The 25,288-nt window shown below is 45.2% G+C and overlaps 4 protein-coding genes across 4 annotated transcripts; 2 read left to right on the forward strand and 2 right to left on the reverse strand.

Annotated features, from left to right (window-relative positions):
• Window positions 1-2,999: 2,999 nt before the first annotated feature.
• On the forward strand, window positions 3,000-5,953 carry LOC112899036 (probable folate-biopterin transporter 2). Its single transcript, XM_025967364.1, has 5 exons — window positions 3,000-3,606; window positions 3,686-3,945; window positions 4,038-4,133; window positions 4,257-4,427; window positions 4,878-5,953. Exons 1-5 carry the CDS (start codon window positions 3,231-3,233, stop codon window positions 5,583-5,585), a joined length of 1,611 nt encoding a protein of 536 aa, XP_025823149.1. The 5' UTR covers window positions 3,000-3,230; the 3' UTR covers window positions 5,586-5,953.
• A 579-nt stretch (window positions 5,954-6,532) lies between these two features.
• Window positions 6,533-8,997, reverse strand: LOC112899240 (enhancer of rudimentary homolog). The gene is made up of 5 exons (XM_025967637.1): window positions 8,814-8,997; window positions 8,603-8,702; window positions 7,921-8,014; window positions 6,952-7,072; window positions 6,533-6,852 (listed from the first exon to the last, which is right to left on the reverse strand). The coding sequence occupies exons 2-5, from the start codon at window positions 8,603-8,605 to the stop codon at window positions 6,759-6,761; spliced, it is 312 nt and encodes a 103-aa protein (XP_025823422.1). The 5' UTR covers window positions 8,606-8,702; window positions 8,814-8,997; the 3' UTR covers window positions 6,533-6,758.
• Window positions 8,998-9,262: 265 nt separating this feature from the next.
• On the reverse strand, window positions 9,263-15,055 carry LOC112899239 (eukaryotic translation initiation factor-like). Its single transcript, XM_025967636.1, has 9 exons — window positions 14,746-15,055; window positions 14,114-14,185; window positions 13,087-13,185; window positions 12,689-12,916; window positions 11,997-12,094; window positions 11,787-11,874; window positions 11,313-11,663; window positions 10,993-11,241; window positions 9,263-10,692 (listed from the first exon to the last, which is right to left on the reverse strand). Exons 1-9 carry the CDS (start codon window positions 14,899-14,901, stop codon window positions 9,658-9,660), a joined length of 2,376 nt encoding a protein of 791 aa, XP_025823421.1. The 5' UTR covers window positions 14,902-15,055; the 3' UTR covers window positions 9,263-9,657.
• Window positions 15,056-17,947: 2,892 nt separating this feature from the next.
• Window positions 17,948-20,072, forward strand: LOC112899957 (indole-2-monooxygenase-like). The gene is made up of 3 exons (XM_025968628.1): window positions 17,948-18,527; window positions 18,663-19,103; window positions 19,230-20,072. Exons 1-3 carry the CDS (start codon window positions 17,994-17,996, stop codon window positions 19,851-19,853), a joined length of 1,599 nt encoding a protein of 532 aa, XP_025824413.1. The 5' UTR covers window positions 17,948-17,993; the 3' UTR covers window positions 19,854-20,072.
• Window positions 20,073-25,288: the final 5,216 nt, after the last annotated feature.

A 25,288-nucleotide genomic window follows, 5' to 3' on the forward strand; every position in this document is an offset into this window, starting at 1 on the left:
ATTTATGTGTATTTAAAAAATATTGTTGAAACATACGCAAGTGACATCTTGTTTTGAAGGTATTTTTTAAAAAAATACAACCGTGCAATCAGAATTTGAATTTGATGGGTGGTTCGAGAACTTTAACTTTTTTAAGAGAGCGGTAGAAATGAAAATGCTTCTCCCCGAACCTCCTCCCCTTTGTGTGATTATAGGGTCGGAGGTAGCAGGCAAGGCATGTGCGTCGCACCTAAAACATCGCCTCCCACGGTGAAGCTTTGGATCGAATATGAACGATAAATAGAGGCGGTCGTGCAGAGACGCATACGTACGGCTGTAACTTGTATTTACCTATATTTCCGTCCATTCTTCCCTATTCCTTTTGGCCGCCCTCCTATTAAAGAAATAAGTTCAAGGGGAAAAAAATGCTGTGAAGGAAGATGGAGAGAAGCTTGCATTTGTCTGAAAAAATGGAGCACGTGGCTTGCTGTGTCCGTAAGAAACATGCTTGCTCCCAGTTGCCTAGTGTCCCCTAGTAACAATCGCATCTGGACTGGGGAAAAGATACGCTGAAAACGAATGAAAATATCTTGAAACATCGTAATGGAAGAGAATACCAAATCACGAAATCATCTGCAAAGTCAAAGTCTGTGATCTAAGTACCTGTTCTCTCAGTACCTTACTATTCGCAACGTTCGATGTTTTCATTTTACAACATCAAAAATATGCTTATTTTACATCGGATCTTAAGAGATTGTAAGAAAAATAAACTCCTAGTATAACAAATAGAGATTTTTAATTATTTTCTTTAGCTGAGAGAACAATATGGATAAAATAAGTAGGGAAGTACGGTATATGATTGGTGGCAGCAAAATAAGCGGATGGAAACGAAATACATATGATCGGAGGGGTGGGCTGGTGCGGCGTCCAAGCGGTCGGACGACCATGGCCATGCATTGGGCTGGTGCCAACGGGGGCGGTACCACCCCCCTATCGGCCCGGCTCAGGCGGGAGCGAGGCGGGAGGCGGGCGGGAGGGAGAGAGAAGGCGGGATCAATCCCGCCGGGTGGGAGCGGGCACTGTCACCCCGCTCTCGCCCGCGTTGGCAGGCGCGCGGGAGCGAGGCGGTGCGCTGGCGTCGGCGTGCGTAGGCGAGAGGACGTGACGTGGCACGTTTCAATTGATCCACGCGGACTATCCGTTGAACTAGCCGTTATTTGACCGTTTGAACTCCAAAAAATTCGAAAAAATTATAAAAATTCCAAATTTCATCTCCAACCCCCTATAAATACCCCACCCCATTTGAGCTTATTTCTCTCCTCTACAATCCGAAATCTCTCTCACCATGACCGGTTGGTCTCCAGATTTTCATACCTTCACCGATCTCTTGCAGTCCGACAAGTCACAAGCATCTCCCCAAGATGAGCCTTCTCCGATGCATCGCCGCTCTGATGTCAATTCTTCGCCGCAACCCCAGGCATTATTCCCCCCTGCCGCACCTCCGGCTCCAGGGGTATCTCCACCATCATATCATTATCCGTACGGTCCGTACTCATACCCACCACCTCCATATGCTCCACCTCCAGGCACAAGGAGCGGGACTGAAGGTCCGTACCCACCACCTTCGTACGCTCCACCTCCATATGCTCCAACTCCATACGCTCCACCTCCATACGCTCCACCTCCATATGGTCCATACTCACCACCTCCGCGCGCAGCACCCACGGTTCCAAGCTCCATCTTCGTTGAGTCTCAAAATGAAGGAGCAGGAGCGACCGAACCAAAGCGTCCAAAGAGACTTGACTGGACGATTGCAGAGGAGGAAAAACTGGTAATTTAATCAGTGTTCATGTATTTAAATATCGTGTTTTTTTAAATAACTAACAATATGTTTGGGCTAGGTACATGCTTGGGTTTATCACTCGAATGACTCTATCACCGGCAACAACCAGACCGGTTTGAGTTTTTAGGGCCAAATAGCGGAGACCTTCAACTCTACCGCGGAGCCGTCCCGTCGTCGCACAATGAAGCAACTGAAGGACCATTGGAACATGTGCAACCGCGAGGTGGTCCTGTTTAATGGATACTACATCCAAGAAGAAAGAGTACGTCAGAGTGGAGTAGATGATGCAATGGTCATGGAGGGGGCAATGGCGAGGTACGAGAACACCTGAAAGTGACGACAGCATTCAAGCGCCATCATTGGTGGAGAGCTGTTCGCCACGAACCTAAGTGGGCAGCGAAACATGGTCCTGGTAGTGGATCCGATGTGAGTAGCAAGAGAACCCGCCTCGAAGTTTCGGGTGAGTACAGCTCTGGCGGAACAGAAGACACCGAGCAGGACAATGAGACTCGTCCAATAGGCCGTGATAGGGCCAAGGCGGCTAAGCGGAAGGAGAAGAGGAAGGAATCCTCATCAAGCAGTGCGGTAGCAAGTAAAGCATTTGTAACGAAGAACATGTGGGATGGCTTAGTGAAGGCTAAACTATTCAAGCAATGGAACATAATGAAGTCCCGATCAACCGTGGATATGGACGAAGCAGAAAAACGTACTAATTTCAAGGCCGTCAAGATGGTGGAAAAAGAGTTTGGACTAGACGAGGATTCGGAGGAGGATTACAATTTTTTTAATTATTATGTATTTTTACTATTTTTAATTGCGACGTAATTTCCTTTTTTAGTTATGATGTAATCGGTAATTTTTTAGTTGAATAAAATTAGTTTATTGAATTATTTTGCGTACGCGAACAAAAGAGAATAAAATAATTAAATCTGAAAAAAAAGCTGACGTGGGGAGATATCTGCCCCCGCGCCACTAGACTCAGCCTTACCGTTGATCGACCTCTGGCCATGCGTGGGAGCGGACAGCGACAGCGCAGCAGCAGCACGGGAGGTGAAGTTTTTTTTGTACGGGGTACCCTGTCAGACAAACAGAGACAATTCACTGATCCAGACATTGGGTCGTCTGGTAGCTGATGGATCGATCGACCCTTTTGTAGAACGGGATCCATACCCAATGCTGAAACGCGGTACAGATACAGACGCAGGCAAAACTGAACCTGCAGAGCGCACCAATGGCAGATCACGATCTACACGTGCTAGAGCAGTTGAGCCCAGTGAGGTCAAACCCCGAGCTGAGTGAGCTCGGATACGAATCGAGCACCTTTCGCGTCTCACCAGCAAGCCATCGCCTAGCCCTGCATTATTTCTGAGCGGATTGCGGCGGGTCCTCGCTAGATCCGCGTCCGCGAATGGCCCAGATAGAGCCCCAGGAAGACGGGCACCTCCGCCTCCAAGAACCCGCCGCCGCCGGCTGCGGCGTCATCATTGGCAAAAGCTGCGTCGCCTCCCCCTGCCGATGGCTGCGGCGGCTGTCCAGCCAGCTGCACTGGAGCTTCGTGCTCGCGGTCGTCGCGGTCTATGGCGCCTGCCAGGGCGTCGGCAACGCCGTCGGCAGCGTCGCAGCGGGGTACTACTGGAAGGACGTGCAGCGCGTGCAGCCATCGGCGGCCCAGTTCTACCAGGGCGTCACGGACGCGCCGTGGGTCGTCAAGCCCCTCTGGGGCCTGCTCACCGACGTTCTCCCGGTCGCCGGCTACCGCCGACGCCCGTACTTCGTTCTCGCAGGTTAAAGATCTGAACTTCCTTGGTTCCATCAGGCCGGTCGAGCCAGCTGGTTCTGCATCCTTGTCTTGCCATAATGCAGGCGTGGTCGGCGTGTCGTCAATGCTGATGCTTTCCCTGCACCGCGGGTTGGGGATCATGCCGGCGCTGCTGGCCCTGACGGCGCAGAGCGCGGGCGCCGCGATAGCTGACGTGACGGTGGACGCCCTGGTTGCTCAGAACAGCATCACGCACCCACCCCTTGCTTCCGACATGCAAAGCCTGTGTGGGTTTAGCTCCTCTCTTGGGGCATTGCTTGGATTCTCCATTAGCGGCCTGCTTGTTCACTCAATGGGCTCTCAGGTGTGAAATTTCTCATAAATGATTGCCTTTGTCTCTCATACTTACCCTGACTGCCATTATGGAATCATATGTCTTGTTCATGTTGTTCGAAGGGTGCTCTTGGCCTGTTGAGCATCCCCTCTGCCCTGGTGCTCTCGGCAGGGATCCTGCTGAAGGAGAACCATGTTTCAGAATTTGACTACAAGCAGGTCAGATTACTGACCAACATTTCTGCTTGCTTGAACAGTTGATACACCAATGACATTTCTGCTTGCTTGAACTGTTGATACACCAATGGACAGTAATGTCACTGAATATCTTGCTGAATTCAGGTTCATAAAAAGTTCTACAAAGCGATTCAGTCAATGGGGGCAACACTGAAATGCCCCGAGGTCTGGCGGCCATGTGTATATATGTTTGTTTCTCACAATTTGAGCCTCGATATTCAGGGAGGAATGTTCTACTGGTACACAGACCCTGTTGTTGGAACTGGGTTTTCTGAGGTATGCACACTTACTAGATATCATCATTTCATAAAAAGGACTAAAGACCTGAAATTACAAGCCGTTGGTTGTTAAATCCTTATTGGGAGGCTTTATTTCAGCTGAATACATTTTGTTCATATGTTCATCATCCGGTGCTATTCCGATTATCAAGCAAAACTACCAGGCAGCAAGATATGCAAGTCACTAACGGTTTCTTTTATGTAGATAGAAACTACCAGGCAGCAAGATATGCAAGTTAACGGTTTCTTTTACGTAAATGAACTTGAAATTTTATGTTATATGGTTTTGGCCAGGCCAATATTAATTCAACTTTTATGAACAAAGTTTGACAATATGGCCTCAATTCGCACAATTATTATCTTGACATTTCATTGTTACCTTCTTACTACCCTGTTATGATGATGCCTTGTTGCCAAAGGAACTTACATAACATTTGCATCAGTACAGGGATTTATCGGTCTCATCTACGCAATTGGTTCAGTTGGTTCACTACTTGGAGTTTTGCTATACCAAACCGCTCTGAAGGACTATCCTTTCCGCAGCATACTTTTATGGGGTCAAGTGCTGTCTAGTCTGGCAGGAATGCTCGATCTGGTATTGGTGACCAGGCTAAACTTGAAAATTGGCATACCGGATTATTTCTTTGCAATGATTGATAACAGCATTTCCCAAATGGTTGGCAGACTCAAATGGTTACCACTTCTTGTGCTTTGCTCCAAGCTTTGTTCCCCCGGCATCGAAGGAACATTTTACGCACTACTCATGTCACTACAAAATGCCGGGTTGCTGATGTCTGCTTGGTGGGGTGGCTTGCTGCTGCACATGCTGAGTGTGACTCGAATGGAGTTCAGTAACCTCTGGATCGCTGTCTTGATTAGAAACATTTCAAGGCTTGTCCCATTGACACTACTGTTTCTTGTTCCTCAAAGTGATCAGAACTCAACGCTCCTGCCTGCAGAAATGCTTGAAGGTGATACAGCAGAAGCTGTGAGGGCAGGATCGGTTGAATTCTCAGTCCTCGTTCAAGAAGATTCTGGCTGCATTTCTCCCAATATGGTGGCTGAGGATGAACGAACCAAAATGCTTGATGCAGAAATCGAAGATGTGGAATCGATCCCGCTGGTTAGTAAGAGTGGACCGGCCATTGATTCATGATGCGTTCTGTGCCATGATTTGGCAAATGATTCCACGACTCATCCCCTTGGGGACCCGTCCGTTAAAGATGCGAAGACATTGCATCGAACAAAGGAATTCGAGAGTTTGATACTAGAAGGTGGGACGTGGAAGTTTCACTGTTACATAGGTGGTGGCAGTCATGAGCAAGAGTTGGCTGAGCTCAAGCATAGCTTGCTGGTACACAGTTTAGGCACTTCAATTACTTCTTGGTGTCGCCATGTAGACATACTGAACACATTCCTTCCAGTTATAGAAATTCATTCTGTCGAATTATCCGGTGTTTCGAATGTAAGTTCTTTGGACACCATAATAAACAAGCAGAAATTGACACAAGTCATTTCCGATTCTTTGCTCTGCTTGCTGAGCCTGTGGGCTGTTGGCGACTGTGTTGTCCGACACAGCCGCTTGAAGTCTTGTTTTGTTTTTATTTTTTAAAAAAAATCTTGAACCGTGTATTAACAGTACGGCACCTGGCGCTGAGACTGTTCCTGTGTCCCTTGATCCCTTCCGAGGGTGTGAGGGATTTCTGGGATGGTTGCCCACAGGTGAGCTCATCCAGCACCTGACGGAGCTCCTGGATCATGGGGGTCGAGTGAAAAAGGAAATCTGCAGGTGTAGGTGCAGGCGTAAGGGCGTGTTCTGCTGAGCCGCCGACTTCAGCTGCGAGCTCGTGGTCCCGGTCGCCCTCACCGCGCGCGGACCTGCCTCAGAGCCCAACCGCCTCCACGTACCACGGCGGGCAACCCTGCCAGTGCCAGTTCCCCGTGCGCGATCTGATCTAAGGATCCAAGTAGCATTAGAACACGGCCAAGAGTGAACCTGAGGCCCGACTGCGTTTGCTCTTGCTGAGCGAGAGAATTTTGGCAATCAACCGGTACCCCTCCCAATCCCAACCTCCGTCAGTCATCATGATATCCAGTCAGTCGGAACTGAGAAATAACGAGACGGTCATCTGGAAGCTGCATTGTTCAGCCGTTCACAATACAACGCGTGACCGCCATGCAAACCACATGGTTCACGTCAAACACTACACCGCCAGGGCACCAGATAGACCTTTACACAACATGCCAGGAACTTCGAACCAGCCTGAACCGGCAGCTGGGCACGTTCATCCTCGACACGGGCGTGCCGAAAACCAGCAGCGACCATGCTCTACTGCTCCGCTAGCCTCTTCAGGTGCTGAAACAGCTTCTGTTTTATCCACTGGCGGTCATATGGTAGGAAGGCGTGAAGGGAATCGTCGTACCTGCAAGTGCCAGAATGCTAGTAAGTTTTAGCGCGCCATGTGGGTTGTTGTTTCGTCTTACTGGTTGACGCTCTGAAAGTTCAAGAAATGTGTACTCACACCAGTGCACTTATGTCGGTCAGGCCATCGATGAAATTGTACAGGTCGCTGATGTCATAAGTCAAGTTCCTCACCATCGGGTTGATGTTCCTTATTTTCCTTTCATAGAGACCACAGATTCCTGCCATTTCAGAGGACAGCCTGGTAAGAACAAAGGTGTGTTGATAACAAAGAGCTCAAATATGAGCCTTATAACTGCTGAGTAATACAGTCTCATGGCAAAAAATTGACAATTCCCAGGCCATGGTCAACATGGCAAAGTTGAAAATGGAGGAATTTATAAAAACCAGGATGCTCAGGAGTCCATCTTATAATTGCTGGAGAGGGACCACATTTCGGCAGCTCTTACATTCTTTTAGTCAGATGGTCAGTTGAATATGTGAATCCGCATATCTTCATTGAAATTGATGTAACTTTCATATTCAAATAAAAAACAACAAAACAGAACCCGAGCATTAACGTTTTTTATCACAACAGCTTGCTGAGTAACCATTAGAGACAGCACACCATGTAACAATTGGTAGACCATCAGTTATATGCAAAATCCAACTACTTAATAAGCAGTAAAAATAGAAGATGGGAGTCTCAAGTTCCAAGTGACACCAATTAATACTGAAGCAAATAGATTATAGCTCTGATGAAATTTTAGTATTATATCATATATACTATTAATAGCTAAAAAGTAGCACCGTAGCAGTACCGCTTGCATAGCTGGAGAAAGGAAAGAATATGCAACGATTCTCAAATCATAACCGCGTGAAGGAGATGCTTTAAACATAGAAATTAAGTGAATTGTGTTACTGGTTCCAAATATTGAGCTGCATTCAAGAATCAAGAAAGGTTAATTACTACAAACAGACCAAGAAAATAAAGTAATTAATTCCTCGCAGAGAAAAGAAAAGTAACTGTAAATGCTAAAATGGCATTAGCATTCTAAACAAGCATAAGAGAGAACACAAGGTTGCATACCATCCAGTGCGTGGTTAACTGAATCAAAGTCCATAAATGTCCTCGTAGCTCTGTTCAGCGATGGTTGCATGAGAATGATGGTATGCCTTCCCGCCTGCAAGAGCCTTAGCAATCAGATGTAGGCATTATGATCAAAAGGAATAAATATCAGTTACCAAGTAGACCTTGCTGCCAGGACAGTAAGAGCGAAGCACTATTGATGTCATCATGACATTTGCTCACAAGGGTTCGTCGGGAAAAAACATTGCTCACAAAAGAGTAAGCACTAAAGAGCAATCTGCAATTTTTCTCACTTTTCACAGACATTAAGAGCGGAATTTTTCAGACTACACGGTGCACATTCAGGCATTCTCAACTGAATAATTACCTCAGAAAGTCTTTCGATCACAATCAAAACTCAAAACCATCCAATAGGGCCACAACCAGAAAACAAAATCCCCCAGAAGAGCAAACCGAATTCAACATCTAACCACGCTCACTGATCATAAAACTAATTAAGCATCGCGGCCGCCAAGAGCACGAGGCCAACAAGGGCTGCTTAGGTCACGGCCGCCTAACAGGCAACACCGGTTCCGGCGGCCTCCGCTACCCGTGCAAACTTCCACTAACAACCAAAGAAACGGCTAGAGCAACAACGGCGAGAACAGCCCGGGCGCTGCCATGGAGGAGCAGATAGTCGTACCATTGCCCTCGGCGCGGAAGCAGGCGGATGCAATTCGGGGATCCTGCGGAGCCGACAGTCCACCGACCAAACCCTAGGAAGCAAATTTGCAGGCAGCCCGCTGCAATTCCAAGCGCGGAACAAGTGAGCGGAACAAGGGGGGAAAGGCCTGCTTAGTCGAGAAATGGGGAGAGTGCAGCAAGAATTTTGATCAAGGGTAAGATTAGATTACCAAGGAGCACGAATGCTGCCGATCTCCCCGCCCGCAACAGCTGGTAGAATGTTGAACAGGGATTGGTGGGTTTGGCCGGTCGGGCGAAGGGGGACTGGCCGTCTGGCCGACCGGGGAAGGGGAAGGTTGCGTACGAGCAACGCAGAAAGAGAGATGCAAATGCGCCGCCAAGCGGATGAAAGGTCTGAAACTGAAGGGCACCTGGGCTCTTCACCTATATAAGCCGATAAGAAATTGTGCAAGATTCTACTTTAAACTACGGTAACTAAGATAGTGTGCAAAATTTTCTCGCAACTCCGAAACCAGCAGTTGTCCAGCTGAAGGACGAAATTACAGCATCAAGGCGGAATGCCACGTGCATATGCAGCCGAACATCGCATCTTAACAGAAGGGGAATCGGACGAAATACCCATCACAGACTAAAGCAGCCACCTAGGGAGACCAAATCCTGACTCCTAAGTAACACAATATATTGTAACCGACAAAATATTCCAAAACCATAGTACATTGTTACAAAATGTGTAGTCACAGAAAAAGAACTAACAACATTAAGAGGTGGACACAAAAACATCACATTCAGCCTTGTTCATCTCAGGCTCCAGCTAATTAAGCTGGCCGCCCCAGAGCAAAATCCATGGCTTCTTTCTTTCCCTTCATTGTCGTCGAAACAATAATCAACACTCATCTGATCTCGCAAAATTATACAGCTCAAAACTAGCTGTTCCTCACATCTTTGGTACGAGTTCCTCGGACACCTAAACTATTAAGAGAATACACGATGCTGCCTCAGCACTAGATGCAGCATCCAGGAAAGTTGATATAGGCCATAAAATGCTGAGAACCATTATTCCAAAAGGCTTTTGCATGCGTCAATTACAGCAGCATGTGAACCCAAGATATCCTGACCTGATGGGTTTGTTTCCATGGTTTTCATGATGGCATTGAAAACTGCCTTACGGTAGAAGGTATCCTCCATTTTCTTTAAAATCTCCTCCACAGCTTCAAATCTCAAGCCACCTGACAAACTCAGACGAGCAATAATTTCACCAAATTGTGTTGGAGCTTTAGGAAGGTCAATACCAATGTCATCCAGCAGAGCACTGTACAGCAAGCATCCAGCTTCCAGGTCTTCAGTCTTGAAGATTTTCTTTGTGTACAGATGCTCCAGTAGCCTAACAAGAGGATCCACAAAATTGGTACCTTTATCTAGGGCGAGATTGATAGCTTCCTTAACAATTTCAGGGTAGTAACCAGGAGTCTGCAACTCCTCAATACATTGTTGTGCTTCATCCAAAATACGTATGCCAAAATACTCCTCAAGAAGAGACACTGTTTTCTTTTGAAGCTCGGCAGAATTCCCCTTGGGAGCACTGGCTGGTTTATCAGGGACAGGGGCAACGGCTGGAGCTGCACTTAACGGTTTTGGAGATGGTGTGGTTTGAGCTGGTGTTGGACCAGCAGCAAAGCTGGAAGGACGAGATGCTGGAACACCAGTTCCCAAAAGTGCACTCTTGCCAATTAGTGCTGCTCCACTGCCTTGAGGAAGAAGCCTGGAATTAATAGATGATGTCTTGTGAACTGTTGATGGCTTATTAAGCAACGGGGTCTGGTTGCGAAGTGGGTCGCCTCTTGGCATTGATCTAGAACGCGGAACTTCCCAGTTATCATTATCTAACCCAGGCATTCCAGGCATCTTTCTTGACCCAGGCATCCCTGGCATCATACCTCCAGTTCCTGGCCGATTCATTGAAAAACCTCCAGGTGAAAGGGGTCCTCCTGGTGAACTACGGCCATTCCTAATGACTGCTGCTGATCCAGGTCGCAAACCAAGATTCTTTTCAGCCTCAGAGTGAATTTCACTGATTGTCTTGGCCTTAATCTGAAAGTCATAAACACATAGATCTTAGAATAATTTTACAAGGGAACTGACAGTGGAATAGAATACCATTGCTATTTTTTTTGACCATTCTACAACATATGGTATCAAGAATGTTCAGTAAAATGATATGTCAATATGACATAACATTGTAAGCACTGAAAATCCAGTATCAAGCATTAGCTTCAGTACAATCTAAGTGGCATATAAAGATTACAGAACCTAAGCATGCTTGTGGTCAAGGCATTAACGTCATTGCAAATCCAATTAATAGCTGAATCATAGTTCAGTGTTTTTTTTTACCTCCTCCCGACGAGGCACCCAGTTATTCGACCGGAGATCAATCACATTGCGAACCATGAACCTCAATCGAGGTGCAAGCTGGGGATTTGTTGTTAGCTCCTTCATCTGGATGAAGTAAGTATCATTGATTCGCCGAGACTTTGGATTCTCATCAAGCTGTTTACCAATTGTATTGAAGAAATGACAGATAGCCTCAACATCCTCCTCTTCAGGGCATGGTTTTTTATCAGGCCCAGACCCCAACAACTCCTGTACACGCAAAATGGATTAGAAGAGTTCACTAAATAATGAAGGTACTGTTGTTGGTTCCTGATACGTACCATAACAATGTGATGAACTATTTTCTCAGGAACCATTTTTTGTTTGAGTAGCTCACCAATTAGCCGAATATTTCCAAGTGTTCTAAGTTTGACCAACCGTTCTTTGTCCCTTCTCTCCATCTCTTGGTCAGGACCAGTTAATTTTGCAATCTCAGCTCTTAGGCTGCTGGCGCCTTCAAAGGCTTCCTGACAATTGTTCAATAGCACACGTTTGAATGTGATCTCTTTACCACCCTGTTCTTCAGGAGGGAATGATGGGAGCTTCTCGTTGAGATCAGAACAAAGTTGAGCATACATCGGACAGAAGGTGGGCTCAAAAACTGCCTTCTCAAATATGAGAGAAATAACATCCTGAATCAAAAGCACAAGATATCAAAATGTAAGAAAACAGAAGGCAACAAAAAGATAAGGGCATACTCGGCGATGAAAGTTCCCACACAAGGTAAGTGAATTTCTAGGCAGAATGAAACAAACCTTCAAAATATCAGCAGTAGTGATTCCAGCTTCCATTAGCTGACCCTTGAGTAGATCGAATTTCTCCGGTGTAAGTTTGTTCAGTATACTGCACAATTAAGAGCAATTAAACAGCAAAGAATGGATAAACTAGAACTGGGAGAGTTTTATTCTGTAAATAAGACCAATAAACATCACACTTAAATAACCAATCAAAAAGGCATAGCCTACCCTTTAACAGTTTTCAAGACTCTTTCTTTCTCTGAGAGATTGCCTCTTCGGGCTGACCAAGGTACTTCAGCCTTAATAAGAGCAGGGGTAGGGCCAACCTGCAATTTGATAAAAATAACAGAAAAGTGATGATCTGAAGTGAATGTAAATAACAGACAGATGTGCCAAAAGGCTAGCCCGCTCCACGTACACGCAAGCTAATTTAGTATAATAAAAAAAATACAGTATGCGGTGTTGAAGGCCCTACATACGACTAAGGGCTTCCGGTTTACTTGACTTCGTGCCGTGTTGCTTTGGTTCCAATTTGTTTGCAGCACAAATTCGTGTCATTTACAAGCCCAACGTTCATGACTAAGATATACCCATAATCAAATAGACAAATGAAACATTTCTGTCAACTATTGAGATAAATCAAATGACCCCAACATTGACATAATTTTCAGCAGAATTAAGTTGTTCTACATAAAATTGATGAAAGCAGTTGCATCCAATAAGCACCGAGTAACTGCATATATGGGTAGTAACCAAATCAGTTTCAATCCAAAGCAAAAAAGAAATATGCCAAATATAAACGGTGAACACGATTAACACAGGAGCATATTCAAAATGCAAGGAAAACAACAAATAATGGAATAGCAAACTGGAACAGCAAAAGGTAGCCAGGGCTTTTGTACTTATTATCTTGAAGGTACCTGAGCTTTTGAAGCAAACTGGGAGCTTAATTGATCTTGCCTGTTAACTTGCTCTTGCTGCCTACCACCAGAAGCATATGCTTCTTTAGCCTCACGAATATTGTCCCAAGATTTCTCTTCATTAGCCGGAGGTGGTTGTACTGAGCGTGCACGCCAATCACGGTTATCTGTCTCAGCATACCGATTGTGTGCTTGTGTTTGGGCTGGGGCTTGGGCTTGCACTTGAACCTGAATAACAAAGAACTACTTTAAGCATGACTCAAGAAAAATGTGCAGAAGTGAAATATTTTATGGTTTAAGCAAAACAACATCTTGTCAACTATCTATCTAGCAAGGTCAAGGAACATCCGAGCAAAGTAGATGATAAAATAGTAAATAAAAGATAATGAGGAGCTCACAATTGAATCATTGCGAACCCAGCTCTGATCTTCACCACCATGAAGCTCGGTATCAATCTCTTGCTTGATTCTTAAAATGCCCTCAGGCACATCAGCAATCTGTCAAGCGGAAGAACTGCAATCAGTGTGTGCAAATTTGACAAAGCGTATAAAATATCAAGAAGAGCGGTAGATCAACTAAACATACTGCATGGTACATTCGATGACAGCCTCACAGTTATTTATAATCATGAAGCTATCAAGTGTCATATGAAATGTTTTCCAAATCCAAAGAAGTATTAACAAGTCACTGAATTTGGCAGAGCTGTTGCATGCTTATCTCTAAAGGGAAAGAAAGCACATCAATAACTAGACTCATCCAGCCTTTTCAGTTGTCATCCTTTCAAATTAAAACTACCCGTATGGGGAAGAAAACTAAGGCCTAAAAAATTCAAATTACAAGAAGCTACCTAATAGAAACTAATGATCAGAAAGAAGTTTGATCAGCTAAAAGGTGTCCTTCCACAACTTTTTAACATCAACATGTGCAACTTCACCCTCAAGTACTGTGAATGACTCTACCTCCATCCTGAGTTTTACTCTCAGTTGAGAAATGTATGTTACTTTGGATACAGCACTGTCTTCAAGATGTATACAACTTTCAGAGAAATAAAATTTTCCATTTGATATGCTCAACAAAATCTAATAACAATAGGAAAGTGCACTTCTAATGGAATGGTTATTGAAACCATTTTCTGGCATTCAATCTAGAGACTTCCGTTCTCTGCTGAAGTTGCCATTTGAATGCACATATACTCACAGTGGTATGCAAAAGGAAGTAGTATTTTCCATGCATATATGCTCTTTTCGCCATAACACTACTGTAAGAATATTCTACAAGAATTTCTGCTATTTTTCAGATATGCCAAGGTGCATTACAGGCACTTCTCATTAAAACCACAAATGACACATCCAATGAGACACTCATAGCAAATCCTCAATCCAGAAACTGACTCTATTTGAAGCATTGACAGTAAGTAACAAGTACCTCACGGAGCTCAAGAAGTTGATCTCTTGTATAGCGAACACGCTCTCGCGGCTCAAAATGTGAATCACCAATCTGCACCACAAATTTAGTGTCAGGGTAACACTGACAAGTTTGCAAATTGAACTTAACAGCAGACTATAATTCGTGCTACAAATTTGAGAACTCAAGCCAAAAAGTAAAACAAGCAAACAATGCGAACAAGCCTTGCGTCCTGCTAAGTATAGGTCCATACGAAATAGACAGGCACGCAAAGCCAGGTTCAGCTAACAACTTAGCCACATAATATCTTGCCCACACAAACCACATACAAGGGCAGGTGAAGCCCTGAAGGTGGAAACCCATGAGCACGAGCATCCATGCGTCAGAATCTACCAAATCGCCTGCCAGCAACGAGTATCAATCCTTTGCTAACGCATCAGCACCTCATAAAACCTCATTCAATGGCGTGACGGCTACTAAATCTCTCCATATCTGACAACGAAACAGCACGCAGCACCAAGGGACGCCCCTCTACAATAAACGCCGTCCCCTCATAACGAGATCCGATCATTTCCCCCGGATCTCCGCTGGCGCAGACCAATCAGACCCGCTACGGACAGCAGACACGTCCCCCCAGATCGAGCCCCCCTCACCTTGGAGATGCCGGAGGCGCCCCCGCCGTGCGGGCGGAGGAAGTCGCTGGAGCCGGAGGTGGCGGCGGCGAAGGCGGGGGAGAAGAGACGGCCGGCGCGCGGGCCGCCGCCGCCGCCGCCGGGGCGCAAGCTGATCACAGGCTGATCCGGCTGCATGCTTCGGGGGAGAGAATCCGACCAGGAAGCGAATCGCGCGGGTTCGATCGAGGAATCGGCGAGCGCGCCGGGGGAAATCGCGGAGGAATCGAAGGTTGTGGGGAGAGGGTGGGAGGGTTCCGTCTGCGACCTCTCTTTCGGGGAAGAGAGGAGGAGAAGGGGAGGCGTGGGCGACGGGAGGAGGTGGGGTTTTATCTGGGGAGCTAGGGCTGTGGGGCTGTATCGTAGTTTCCTGCGGGATGGCGAGGGTAATTTCGTGATTGCGTGCAAGGTTTTTGCAGGAAGGGTGGCGCTTGGGCCCCGCCTGTCGGGTGGCGCTAGTTCTGGCGGTGGTGGGTAATGACGGTTCTAGGCGGGTAACGTTGGGGTATTTACAGCTGTGTGCCCGCTTTCAGCTGCACAGTGATGCTGTCTCGTCAGACTCCAACAGTGGACGCAAGTCGAGTCCGGTAACATCCTCGTACTGTAAAATAAAATACAGCAGAATATAGCATGCAATAATAAGTTCCTTCTTTCTTTATCTGGCAATATATCGAGTTTAGACAATTTGCACAAATCTAAAAGCTCCTCTCGCGACATGTGAATTTTGTAGAAATTTCACATTGATCGGTTTTCAATTCCCATAGGGTTCGAAAAAATGGTAATTCTCTCACCTATGGATTCTGACAAAAAATGAACCTGGCTGTGAAATTTGCAAGGGTGCCGAACTGCCGATAGACGAGAACTCGGTTGAACCTTCAATGTTAGTACAAGCTATTTTGTATACAAATTCTTGAACTTTTAGATGAGCAAACATGTACCTACACAGAAGAAGGCTGGAAAGAGGACTAACACAGAATCTCCATGGCACCACGCACCCATACAAGAATTTTGCCTGCTGAAATGGACAGACATGACCCAAGTTTTTCTTGTCGCTCGCTCGACCTTTTTCACCCTATCCCGGGCCACCCCACCCGGCCCGCTTCAACCTTATCCCCATCGAGCCCAAAAAACATATACTATCGGCCCAGCAGACGTCCGCATTTCCAGGCCCGCGCCCAAGCAAACAGGCTGGCCAGCTGCTGGCTTCGCTCGTGGTTCCTGAGTCGTGCCATGCGCCCACGCGCCATCCCAGATGGCCAGATCACCACGCCCGCGGGCCACGGCGCGTCCGAGGTCGCCAAGCTCTCGCTATGCCAGAGCGTTCCATGCGTCCAAGGCCGCGCGAGAACAGCCTACCGCCGACGTGCTGCCGCGCCGCCGGGGTTCACCTCGCCGCGTTCGTTCACACCCGCCGCTCGCGCCCCGATTGCTGCCGAAGCTTTGCCACCCCAAGTCGATGCTTCCTCGCGCCCCTCGCCCGCACGCCGCAAAGCCATGCCACGTCTTGCTGAGCGCAGCCAAGGTCAGCAGCTCAATCCGCCATGCATGCGCCATGGTGAAGGTACACGCAGGGCAATGCACTGTCAGTGACGTGTGAGATGTGATCGATCTTGTCCTCCTCCCTGTTCGAAAGCGGCAAGAGTCGGGCATAAATCCACCTCGATCCGATCCCTTTCCGCATGCGTTTCAGGCGTGAGGTGACGGCTCCCCAAGCATGGCTCCTGTGCTGCTCCTCCCTCTCGTCCTCTTGCTCGCGCGCTACTCGGCTTGTGGTCACGGAGACCGGCTTATATCAGTATTATTATAGTCAAACAGGAGAGAAAGCTGTTGGCGATAGTGGTATGGTTATTGTGCATAGACTTTTGTAACTTTGATGCTAGCCTGGACCATTCCCATTTCTGTTCTTTAAAAAAAAAAATTGGAAGAGGGTGTCCCCACAGGTTTGCATGCATTATTGCATTAGTCTAGGACTGGGACACTGTTTGCTCAGCTGGTAGCTGGTGTCACCACCATGCCTGATTACTTCAAATCTAGTTGAATCAAATCAATGCTACGAGTCCTAAAATCTGAAATGGTCATGAGGCATGCTGGTTCAATGCATAGGGGGCGGTAAAGTTTCTTAAAATTTAGTCTAAATAATTTAAAAGCCGTGCTTAAAAGGATCGGGCTCTAATCTTATACAATTTTAAGCTAAAAATATATAAGAACCAAGTTGGATTGTGAAAAAATCACTAGAATCATGATCCGTTACCACCCATAAATATAAAAGTCAAACTTCCTATTGAAAACAGTACGCACACATTATGTTGACTTCAATTGTCCGGAGTGGTCTCTGCCGTAGCATAAACCTTTTGTTGCTACGCTGGGCCTTCTTGGTCCAGAATAATCTATTAAAGTGGTCCATAATTTATAACTCATTTGCGAGAAATTTCATTCACTCCTTGATCACCAAGGACTATAGTGGGTCCAAAGATGTTAAATATTATATGCATTAGTACACGCTAGTTTTCTCATAGGTCATCTCACACCATATCATGTATAAATTTTTATGATACGGAGGAGAGGAAGGCAGGCAAGAAAACTGAAGAGGGATCTTTGTTTCACGAAGCAAATGCGCCTTATAAGCCAAATTTTAAGACTATATTTAATCAGATTTGTTTATTAAAAGAAGAAGCTCTTCTTTTCTCCACATAATAAGACAAAATTGATGGTGGCCCAAACCCCACTAAAAGCTAAGCTTGGTGGCTTAAACAGCTTGTTAGTTCTAAAAGCCTACTCAATCAAGAAACAAATGCGTGTCCCGCTAAACAAGAAGCGTCAGAAGTACTTAAAATGAGATATACACCACTACTACTTTGAGAGTTATGCTCATTTCTAGTTATCTAAACTCAGAAATATTTGACCTATCATACGCCAGTGACGTATATGTGTGGAAATTATGGGTCTGCTTGATTGGATACTAAAATATAGACATACTAAAATATGGGCATGCTAATCTCTTTTACTAAAATCTTAGCAATTTTAGAATAACACTTAGTTAGGCAGGCTAACTTTTGGATTCCAAATGAGTGACAGAATTTATAGACTTACCCATATTTTATTAACTGGGCAGATTTTGGTACTCAACCAAGCAATCAGACTGCAAACGTTGGAAGCTATATTAACCATCAAATGCCAGGTTACCATTCACTCTCGGTTCGAGCTCCTCAAACTGCGAGAGCACGGCCACCATGTCCATTGCCATGGTAAGCTTGGCACAGCAGTTCATGCTTGAGCTGAAGGCTCCACGAGCATGGCTTCTGCTACTTGTTCCTCTCTTCCTCTTGCTCGTACGTTACTCGCTGTCCACGTTCAGTGCCAAGGGAGGGAGGCCGAGGCAGCAGGCATCAGATAACCGCCTACCGCCTTCCCCTCCGGCGCTGCCCATCCTCGGGCACCTCCACCTCGTCGGCTCGCTCCCGCACGTCTCCCTCAGGAACCTCGCCAGGAAGCACGGCTATGACGACCTCATGCTGCTCCGCCTCGGCGCCATGCCGGTCCTCGTCGTGTCGTCGCCGAGGGCCGCCGAGGCGGTGCTGCGCACGCACGACCTCGTGTTCGCGTCCCGGCCGCCCTCTCTGGTCGCCGAGATCGTCCTCTACGGCCCGTCCGACATCGGCTTCGCGCCGTACGGCGAGTACTGGCGGCAGGCGAGGAAGCTCGTCACCACGCACATGCTCACCGTCAAGAGGGTGCAGTCGTTACGCCACGCCCGCGAGGAAGAAGTAAGATTCGATTAGTGCGGCTCTACCCACCTTTTGCTTCACAAGCGAACGATAATGCCATCGAAAAAGTCAGCAACTCTTATCAGTATTCAGTTGACGCTGTAAAACAATGCGTGACGTGTAGTGCTTGGGCAGGTGAGCACGGTGATGGCTCAGATCGGCGAAGCGGCCGCCGCCGGTGCGGCGGTGGACATGAGCGACCTGCTCGGCTCGTTCATCAACGACCTGGTCTGCCGCGCCGTGATGGGCAAGTCCTTCAGGAGCCAGGGCCGGAACAAGCTGTTACGGGAGCTCATCGAGGACACCTCGCCGCTGCTGGCCGGTTTCAACGTCGAGGAGTGCTTCCCGTTGCTGGCTCGCTTCGGGGTGCTCAGCAAGGTGGTCCGTGTCAAATCCGAGAGGTTGAGGAGGAGGTGGGACGAGCTGCTTGACAGCCTGATCGAGGGCCATCAGAGGAAGTATGTGGCCGTGGGGGCGAGTGATTCGTCGGAAGATGACGATGACTTGATCCATGTCGTGCTGTCCGTTCGACAGGAGTACGGCCTCACCAGAGAGCAGATGAAAGCTATCCTGCTTGTGAGTACAAATCCTTCTAACTCCCCAGTGAATAATTCTTCGGTCTAGCGAGAAGTACTGAGATATCATGTCCTGCCATTTTGCCATCGATCTGATCTTTCTCAACCTTTGGGTGTGCATGCGCAGGACGTCTTCTTTGCAGGAATAGGGACAGCGTCCTCGATGCTCGACTTCACCATGGCCGAGCTCATGCGGAGGCCGCACCTGATGGAGAAGCTTCAAGCTGAGGTGAACAGCAGCGTCCCCGAGGGAGCAGATGAACTTGTCAGAGAAGCAGACCTAACCGACATGACCTACCTGAGGGCCGTCATAAAGGAGTCGCTCCGGCTCCACCCCGTGGAGCCTCTCCTTCCGCACTTCTCCATCGCCAGCTGCAGCATCGACGGTCACACGGTCCCTGCTGGGTTACAGGTCCTGGTCAACTCCTGGGCGATCGGCAGGGACGCACGCTACTGGGAGCATGCCGAGGAGTTCATCCCCGGGAGGTTTATCGGTGACGGCGGTGCTGCGCACGTTAACTTCAAGGGGAGCGATTTCCAGTTCTTGCCTTTCGGCTCTGGACGGAGGATGTGCGCTGGGGTGAACTTCGGGATAGCCTGCGTGGAGCTGATACTGGCGAACCTTGTGCATCGTTTCGACTGGGAGTTGCCGGAGGGGAAGAAGGGAGGTGACATCGACATGTCTGAAGTGTTTGGGCTAGTAGTGAAGCGAAAAGAGAAGCTTCTCTTAGCTCCAAAGTTGCGTGTATAGATTCATACTGTATGTTGCATATAAGCACTAAAATAAATGTTGCATGGCGGTGGAATTCATATAATAGAATTTATATGATATATGATTGGTTGTATACTTGTATTATATTCTACATAGAAAAGTGCACCAGCCATCCTCAAATGTATTATATTCTGCATATAGTAGAATTTGTATGATGATTGGTTGTATACTTGTATTATATGTCATCTTGTTGTCCAAGGGAAGTTCTCTTGCGATGCGAGGGCTTGTGAGCTTGTTGTCCAATAGTAAAGTGCACAAGCCATCCTCAAATATGTGTCCAAGTTTCTCTTTGTTGAGGGGAGTTCCCTTGCGATGCGAGGGCTTGTGAGCTTGGGGAGAGCTCATAGATAGGGGTGGCAACTCTCTGGAGGTGGCCGCCGGTCATGTGGGTGGGATGGCAAGGCGGCAGTGTTGCGCTGCTGGTTGCAGACGGTAGAGGACTGCTGGACGGCGGCGAAGGTGGCAGGGACGTCACGCCAAGAACCAACAGTGAAGCCGAGTTAGAGCGGTGGAGAGGGAGGCGGCGCAAGAGAGATATGGCGCCGGATGGGGCTTGCCGGAGTAGCAAAAGAAAGACGGGAGAATGAAGAAACAAGGGAAGGGGAGCGGCTACACTAAGTCAACATGCACTCTCTCGCTCTCTCTTTTTTTTGGACAGTCAGCATGCACTGTTGTGTCGATGCTCTTTGTCACATTCTTGATTAAAAAAACTGAGTGTAGGGACTAGCGAGCTTGTCCCCATTCTCTCGCAAGCACGCATCGTCTCTGGCTTAGATCCCCTACAAATGAAGTATACTTGAAATATCCTGATTTTCAAACTGTTCTATACAAAGTTATTTTAAAAGGTAGTAACTGTCAAAGTAAAAGAACTCAAATTAAATAACGTTAGATGGTAGAAGTAGGCTGCAATGTGGAAACGCCACGGCCTATAATGCTTAATTAAGCACAATGATGGCACAACGTACGACAGGATACGTTAAGACCCCAACAAGTCGACATCCAGAATATTTCGGTGGATCTTACTTTCCCGTGGTGCTCGTGCTCGCGGGCCTTCGATTTAACTGGACGAGAGAACTGTGAGGTCGTAGTTGGACACTGAAAGCAAAGCTGTGGTTGCGGCACGAGCTGGGAACATACAGTTACAGGTGAGGGGTTCGCACTTGGCATAGCCCATTCCGTTCCAAGCAGAGGCGCTCGCGTGCTAGCAGGTTTGCAGAAACGTATGTAGTTGGATATCTATTCCGTAGCAGGTTAGTGATGGGATCATGAAAACATGATTAGTTTAAGGATCCGAAAAGAAAACTGCTGTCTTTTTAATCATGGTACACAAATAGAAATCTATCTATTATATTAACAAGAGAGCGTTAAAAGAAGTCACCACGTTCATCGAGAGGATCTAGAAATTTCCACGTTAATCTAAAAAAAAGAGAAGGATCTGCACCATTGAATTTTATAAAGATCTAACGGTCTTAACTAACTCAAGAGTTCATATCAAATACAATTAGTAAATAGTTAATTTTGGAACTAAGAAATTACACAAATAAGGATATGACCAAAGAGTCCATGCCGAATACGATTAGTAAATAGCTAAATTCGAAATGAAAAATAGGACTTAACTAAAGAGTCCATGTCAAAAATGATTAGTAAATAGCTAAAATCAAAATAAAAAGGCAGCTTATCCGATTGTGGCTCTGTTAGGCCATGACATCATGTCGACTGCGTTTTCCACCGGTGTACGTTCGTGCTGCATCCTTGGCCGCTGGCATGTATGGGTAAAATTTAGTTGCTCGGTGTGTGGACCTGCTGCCTGGTAAGGCTGCTACCGGGATCATGGCAACGACTACAAAATTAAACTGGCTGCTATAAATCTTTGATCCTCCTATATCAATTCCAAAAAGTCGAGCACGCGAGTTTCGTGAGGACGTTGCACATATCTGCATCTATCCTAAGCCAAGCACCTAGCAGTAAGGATTTGCATCATTAGATTTGATGAAGATCTAACGGTCCAAGCTAGCTCAAGAGTCTATACCAAATATGATTAATAAATAGCTAATTTGAAATTAAAAATTAGAAAAATTAGGATATGACTAAAGAGTCCATGCCAAATACGATAAATAAATATCTAAATTCAAAATTTAAAAGTAGAACTTAACCAAAGACTACATGTCAAATAAGATTAGTCAATAGCTAAATTTAGAATTTAAAAAATAAGAAAATTAGCACTTGATAAGAGAGTACATGTTAAATACAATTTCGTAATATCTTAATTCTAAATTAAAAATTAAAGAAATTAGCAATTAACCAAAGTGTTCTTATTGTGATATGACCAATAAATAGATAAATTGAAAATTTAAGAACAAAGAAGCAAATTAGGAAGGAAAATAGCTAAATAAGTAGAAAGTATGTGTCAAATATAATTAATAAAGAACTAAATTTGAAAATAAAATAATGAAAATAGATAGGTTGATTTCTATTGAGTTGGCAAGCAAATTACATATGTAAATAGTCTATGTAAAATAAATTTATTCAAGCTATTTTTAAAAGTGTGGCTTGAATCCCCACGCTAATACAAAAATATATACAAAATTGATTTTAATAATAATCTAATGGTTTAGTTTAATTCTAAGAGTTTGATAAATATAATCAATATATATTATAGCTTGAAATTATAATAATACAAAATTTGTATTATTTTGTGTGAATTTGGAAGGAAATAAAAATAAAAAGCCCATAAATTAGCATGTGTACAAACACTAAATTACAAGAAAGGTAATGAAAATGGTATTTAAGTTTTCATGCATATTTGGAAGCAAATTATTGAAATAAAGAATAAAGGTATCTAAATTTTTTATATTAGTGCCACTATTGGTACAGCTTGTTGTGTTGCTTTTATAACGAGTTAACTATTACCTTGATTGCATATGTGTACGGCTTGCTAGAGCAGTTGCCCAGCAATGCCGAGTACACCAACTACGTCACGTCAATTGCTACCTTCTAGCCTTTTAGATTTACTACAATTTTAATTTGGAAATCGCTAGAAAGATACACGGTTGTCCTTCTGGTTAAGCTACGACAAACAAACATTAAACATTATACATCCCTCATGGATCCATAGCTAAGTAGTGGTTTGACTATAACATTCATCGAGTCTTGACATGCCCTTCATCATATTGTTAGAAATAGAGAGGACGAGCCAAAATAGTGGTTTCACCTGCTTCTCCTCCCTCCTCAGAATCTCAAATATTCTGAGAATTGCCAAAATTGTCATTAAGAAGGTGCTTTACCAATTTTTTTAAAAAAATAGCTTCGGTCAAAAGGAATGGTTTCACCAATGAAATCAATGGTAAAATATTTTTAGAAGGAGCCGAAACCTTACCAAATAGATCATGCAGCAAGACAACAACCATAAAAAAATAATTGGAATGACCATGGAGAAGCACAACTTAGTAGCAGTAGCTTATAGGGAACAACTATGATCAAAAGAAAGATGAGAGAAAAGTTAACATGTTAGAGGAGCGCCGCCAAAATGGTGTTCCTGGGGTGTTTTTTATCAGATTGCTTCAAGCTTTGGACTATTATAGGAAGTTGATTGGCAAGGCCTTTTTCAGAGTTTCTATGAGGTTGCAAGACTCAAAATCAAGTGCGGAGATATCACCATGATTTCTAAACAGAGGCTCTTTTGTATGAAGGGTAAAGTATTCAATATTGTTATAATAGCTGAACCACCACCTGAAAAAGTCGGTGCAACTAACCTGGAAGTAATGATGAAGGTGGAGATGATGATGATGACAAAAAAAAGGATATTGATGAAGATAAGGATGATACTGGTGGTGACAATACTCAATCTGAAAATGGAGGGAGCTCTGGTAAAGAAATAAGGAAAGACAACATATCTGACCCGAAAAGCTCTACTTAAACTAAGAGCCAGTGTAACATTCTTGAGGAGGTTATAAAATCCATCCAAGAAGAAGGATTATCTGAAGACCAGATCTACCAGTTGCTAAGAGAAATGGAGATTGTGGATGAGGATGGCGACTTTACATGGCTGGAAGACCACGAAGAGGATATGCTGGAGGAGTTTCCCCACTGCAAACTGAACTTGAAGATGTTTCTGCAAATAATGGAATGTTGGAAGGCCAGGATGAGGAAATACTGGAAGAGGTTTCCCCACTGCAAGAACCTACAGATAATGGAGAGTGTGATCTCACTGAGGACATACTCCTAAGTTTCCAAGATAACACAGCTCCTGGTATGATTGTATGCTTTGGAGGAGCAGGTCTTGAGTCTGATGCAAAAGAGGGAACTGGAGTGGCAGCTTCTGAGGAAGAACCAAAATAAGACAAAGATGGGAATGGTAATGAATATGTGACTGAGGAAGTAAAGAGGAAGAATACCAAAAAATAAAAGCTGGTGGTTGCTGAGAGGAGAAGTTTTAGGCTGCTGAGGGATAACATGACTGCTGGTGAAAAAGCAAAAGATATCAAAATGACGAAGAAGTTGGAGGACAACTATCCCTAAAAAGGTAAGAAACAAAAACCATGCTCTGTTGCTTCTGGTGTTATTTGTGATCCCTTTGCTAAAAATATTGATATTGAGATTGAAAATTTAGATGATTCCAAACTAGATAGCAGTGAGAAAGAACTTTACTCAGCAAGAAGTAATGTTGCTCAGGAAGCTCCTATGAATAGTAGTCTCTTTGATTTTGATGTTTCCCTGTTGGGGGGTCACACCACTGAAAACGGACAGGGTAAGCACCCTGAAAAAAAGTGATTAAATGAGGGGTATCTTTTGGAACATTAGAGCCTCTGATAACTACCTGGCCTTCCAACATTACTTGGATTGAGGAAAACTAGGATTATTGAGATCTATAGATAATATAATTTGGATTTTATAGGGATCCACCTTTACTGATAACTACCTGGCCAGCCTTACTGCAGGAAAGACCTTCTGCTGGAATTGGCTTCCCTCAGTAGGCTCGGCTGGGGCATTCTTTTTGGCTTTAATCAAGATGCTTTTGATCTGGTTGAGTGGCAGGTTAAGACTTTTTGTATTAGTGTTGTGGTCAAATTCAGAAAAGATAACTGTGTGACTAGAATTACTACTGTCTATGGGCCTGCCTATGTCGACAAAATAGATGATTTCCTATCTGAATTACATGATCTGTGTGATAACTGGGATAGTCTCCATATTATAGGTGGGGACTTTAATATGGTTAGAGGCCCAGAAGATAAAAATAATGGCTAGGTTGATCTGAACTGGTGTGATAAATTTAACAACGGGATTAATAGATGCAATCTGTTGGATTTACATCTATTAGGGAGGAAATACACCTGGGCCAACAATCAAGAGAATTTGGTGATGTCCAAGATAGATAGGGTTCTTTGTACTACTGATTTTGATTTGAAGTTCCCCCT

Source organism: Panicum hallii, chromosome 7 (genome assembly GCF_002211085.1).
Source record: "Panicum hallii strain FIL2 chromosome 7, PHallii_v3.1, whole genome shotgun sequence".
Lineage (NCBI taxonomy): Eukaryota > Viridiplantae > Streptophyta > Magnoliopsida > Poales > Poaceae > Panicum > Panicum hallii.

Excerpts from the sequence above, each read along its gene's own strand:
- LOC112899036 (XM_025967364.1), top strand. The coding sequence starts at position 3,231 with ATGGCCCAGATAGAGCCCCAGGAAGACGGGCACCTCCGCCTCCAAGAA. Across the intron at positions 3,946-4,037 it reads TTCACTCAATGGGCTCTCAG|GGTGCTCTTGGCCTGTTGAG; the intron begins GTGTGAAATTTC and ends TGTTGTTCGAAG. Across the intron at positions 4,134-4,256 it reads CAGAATTTGACTACAAGCAG|GTTCATAAAAAGTTCTACAA; the intron begins GTCAGATTACTG and ends TGCTGAATTCAG.
- LOC112899240 (XM_025967637.1), bottom strand. Across the intron at positions 7,073-7,920 it reads AGTTAACCACGCACTGGATG|GAATCTGTGGTCTCTATGAA; the intron begins GTATGCAACCTT and ends CTGAAATGGCAG. Across the intron at positions 6,853-6,951 it reads ACCGACATAAGTGCACTGGT|GTACGACGATTCCCTTCACG; the intron begins GTGAGTACACAT and ends TGGCACTTGCAG.
- LOC112899239 (XM_025967636.1), bottom strand. The coding sequence starts at position 14,901 with ATGCAGCCGGATCAGCCTGTGATCAGCTTGCGCCCCGGCGGCGGCGGC. Across the intron at positions 12,917-13,086 it reads GGGTTCGCAATGATTCAATT|GTTCAAGTGCAAGCCCAAGC; the intron begins GTGAGCTCCTCA and ends TTTGTTATTCAG. Across the intron at positions 11,664-11,786 it reads CTACTGCTGATATTTTGAAG|GATGTTATTTCTCTCATATT; the intron begins GTTTGTTTCATT and ends CTTTTGATTCAG.
- LOC112899957 (XM_025968628.1), top strand. The coding sequence starts at position 17,994 with ATGTCCATTGCCATGGTAAGCTTGGCACAGCAGTTCATGCTTGAGCTG. Across the intron at positions 18,528-18,662 it reads GCCACGCCCGCGAGGAAGAA|GTGAGCACGGTGATGGCTCA; the intron begins GTAAGATTCGAT and ends GTGCTTGGGCAG. Across the intron at positions 19,104-19,229 it reads AGATGAAAGCTATCCTGCTT|GACGTCTTCTTTGCAGGAAT; the intron begins GTGAGTACAAAT and ends GTGCATGCGCAG.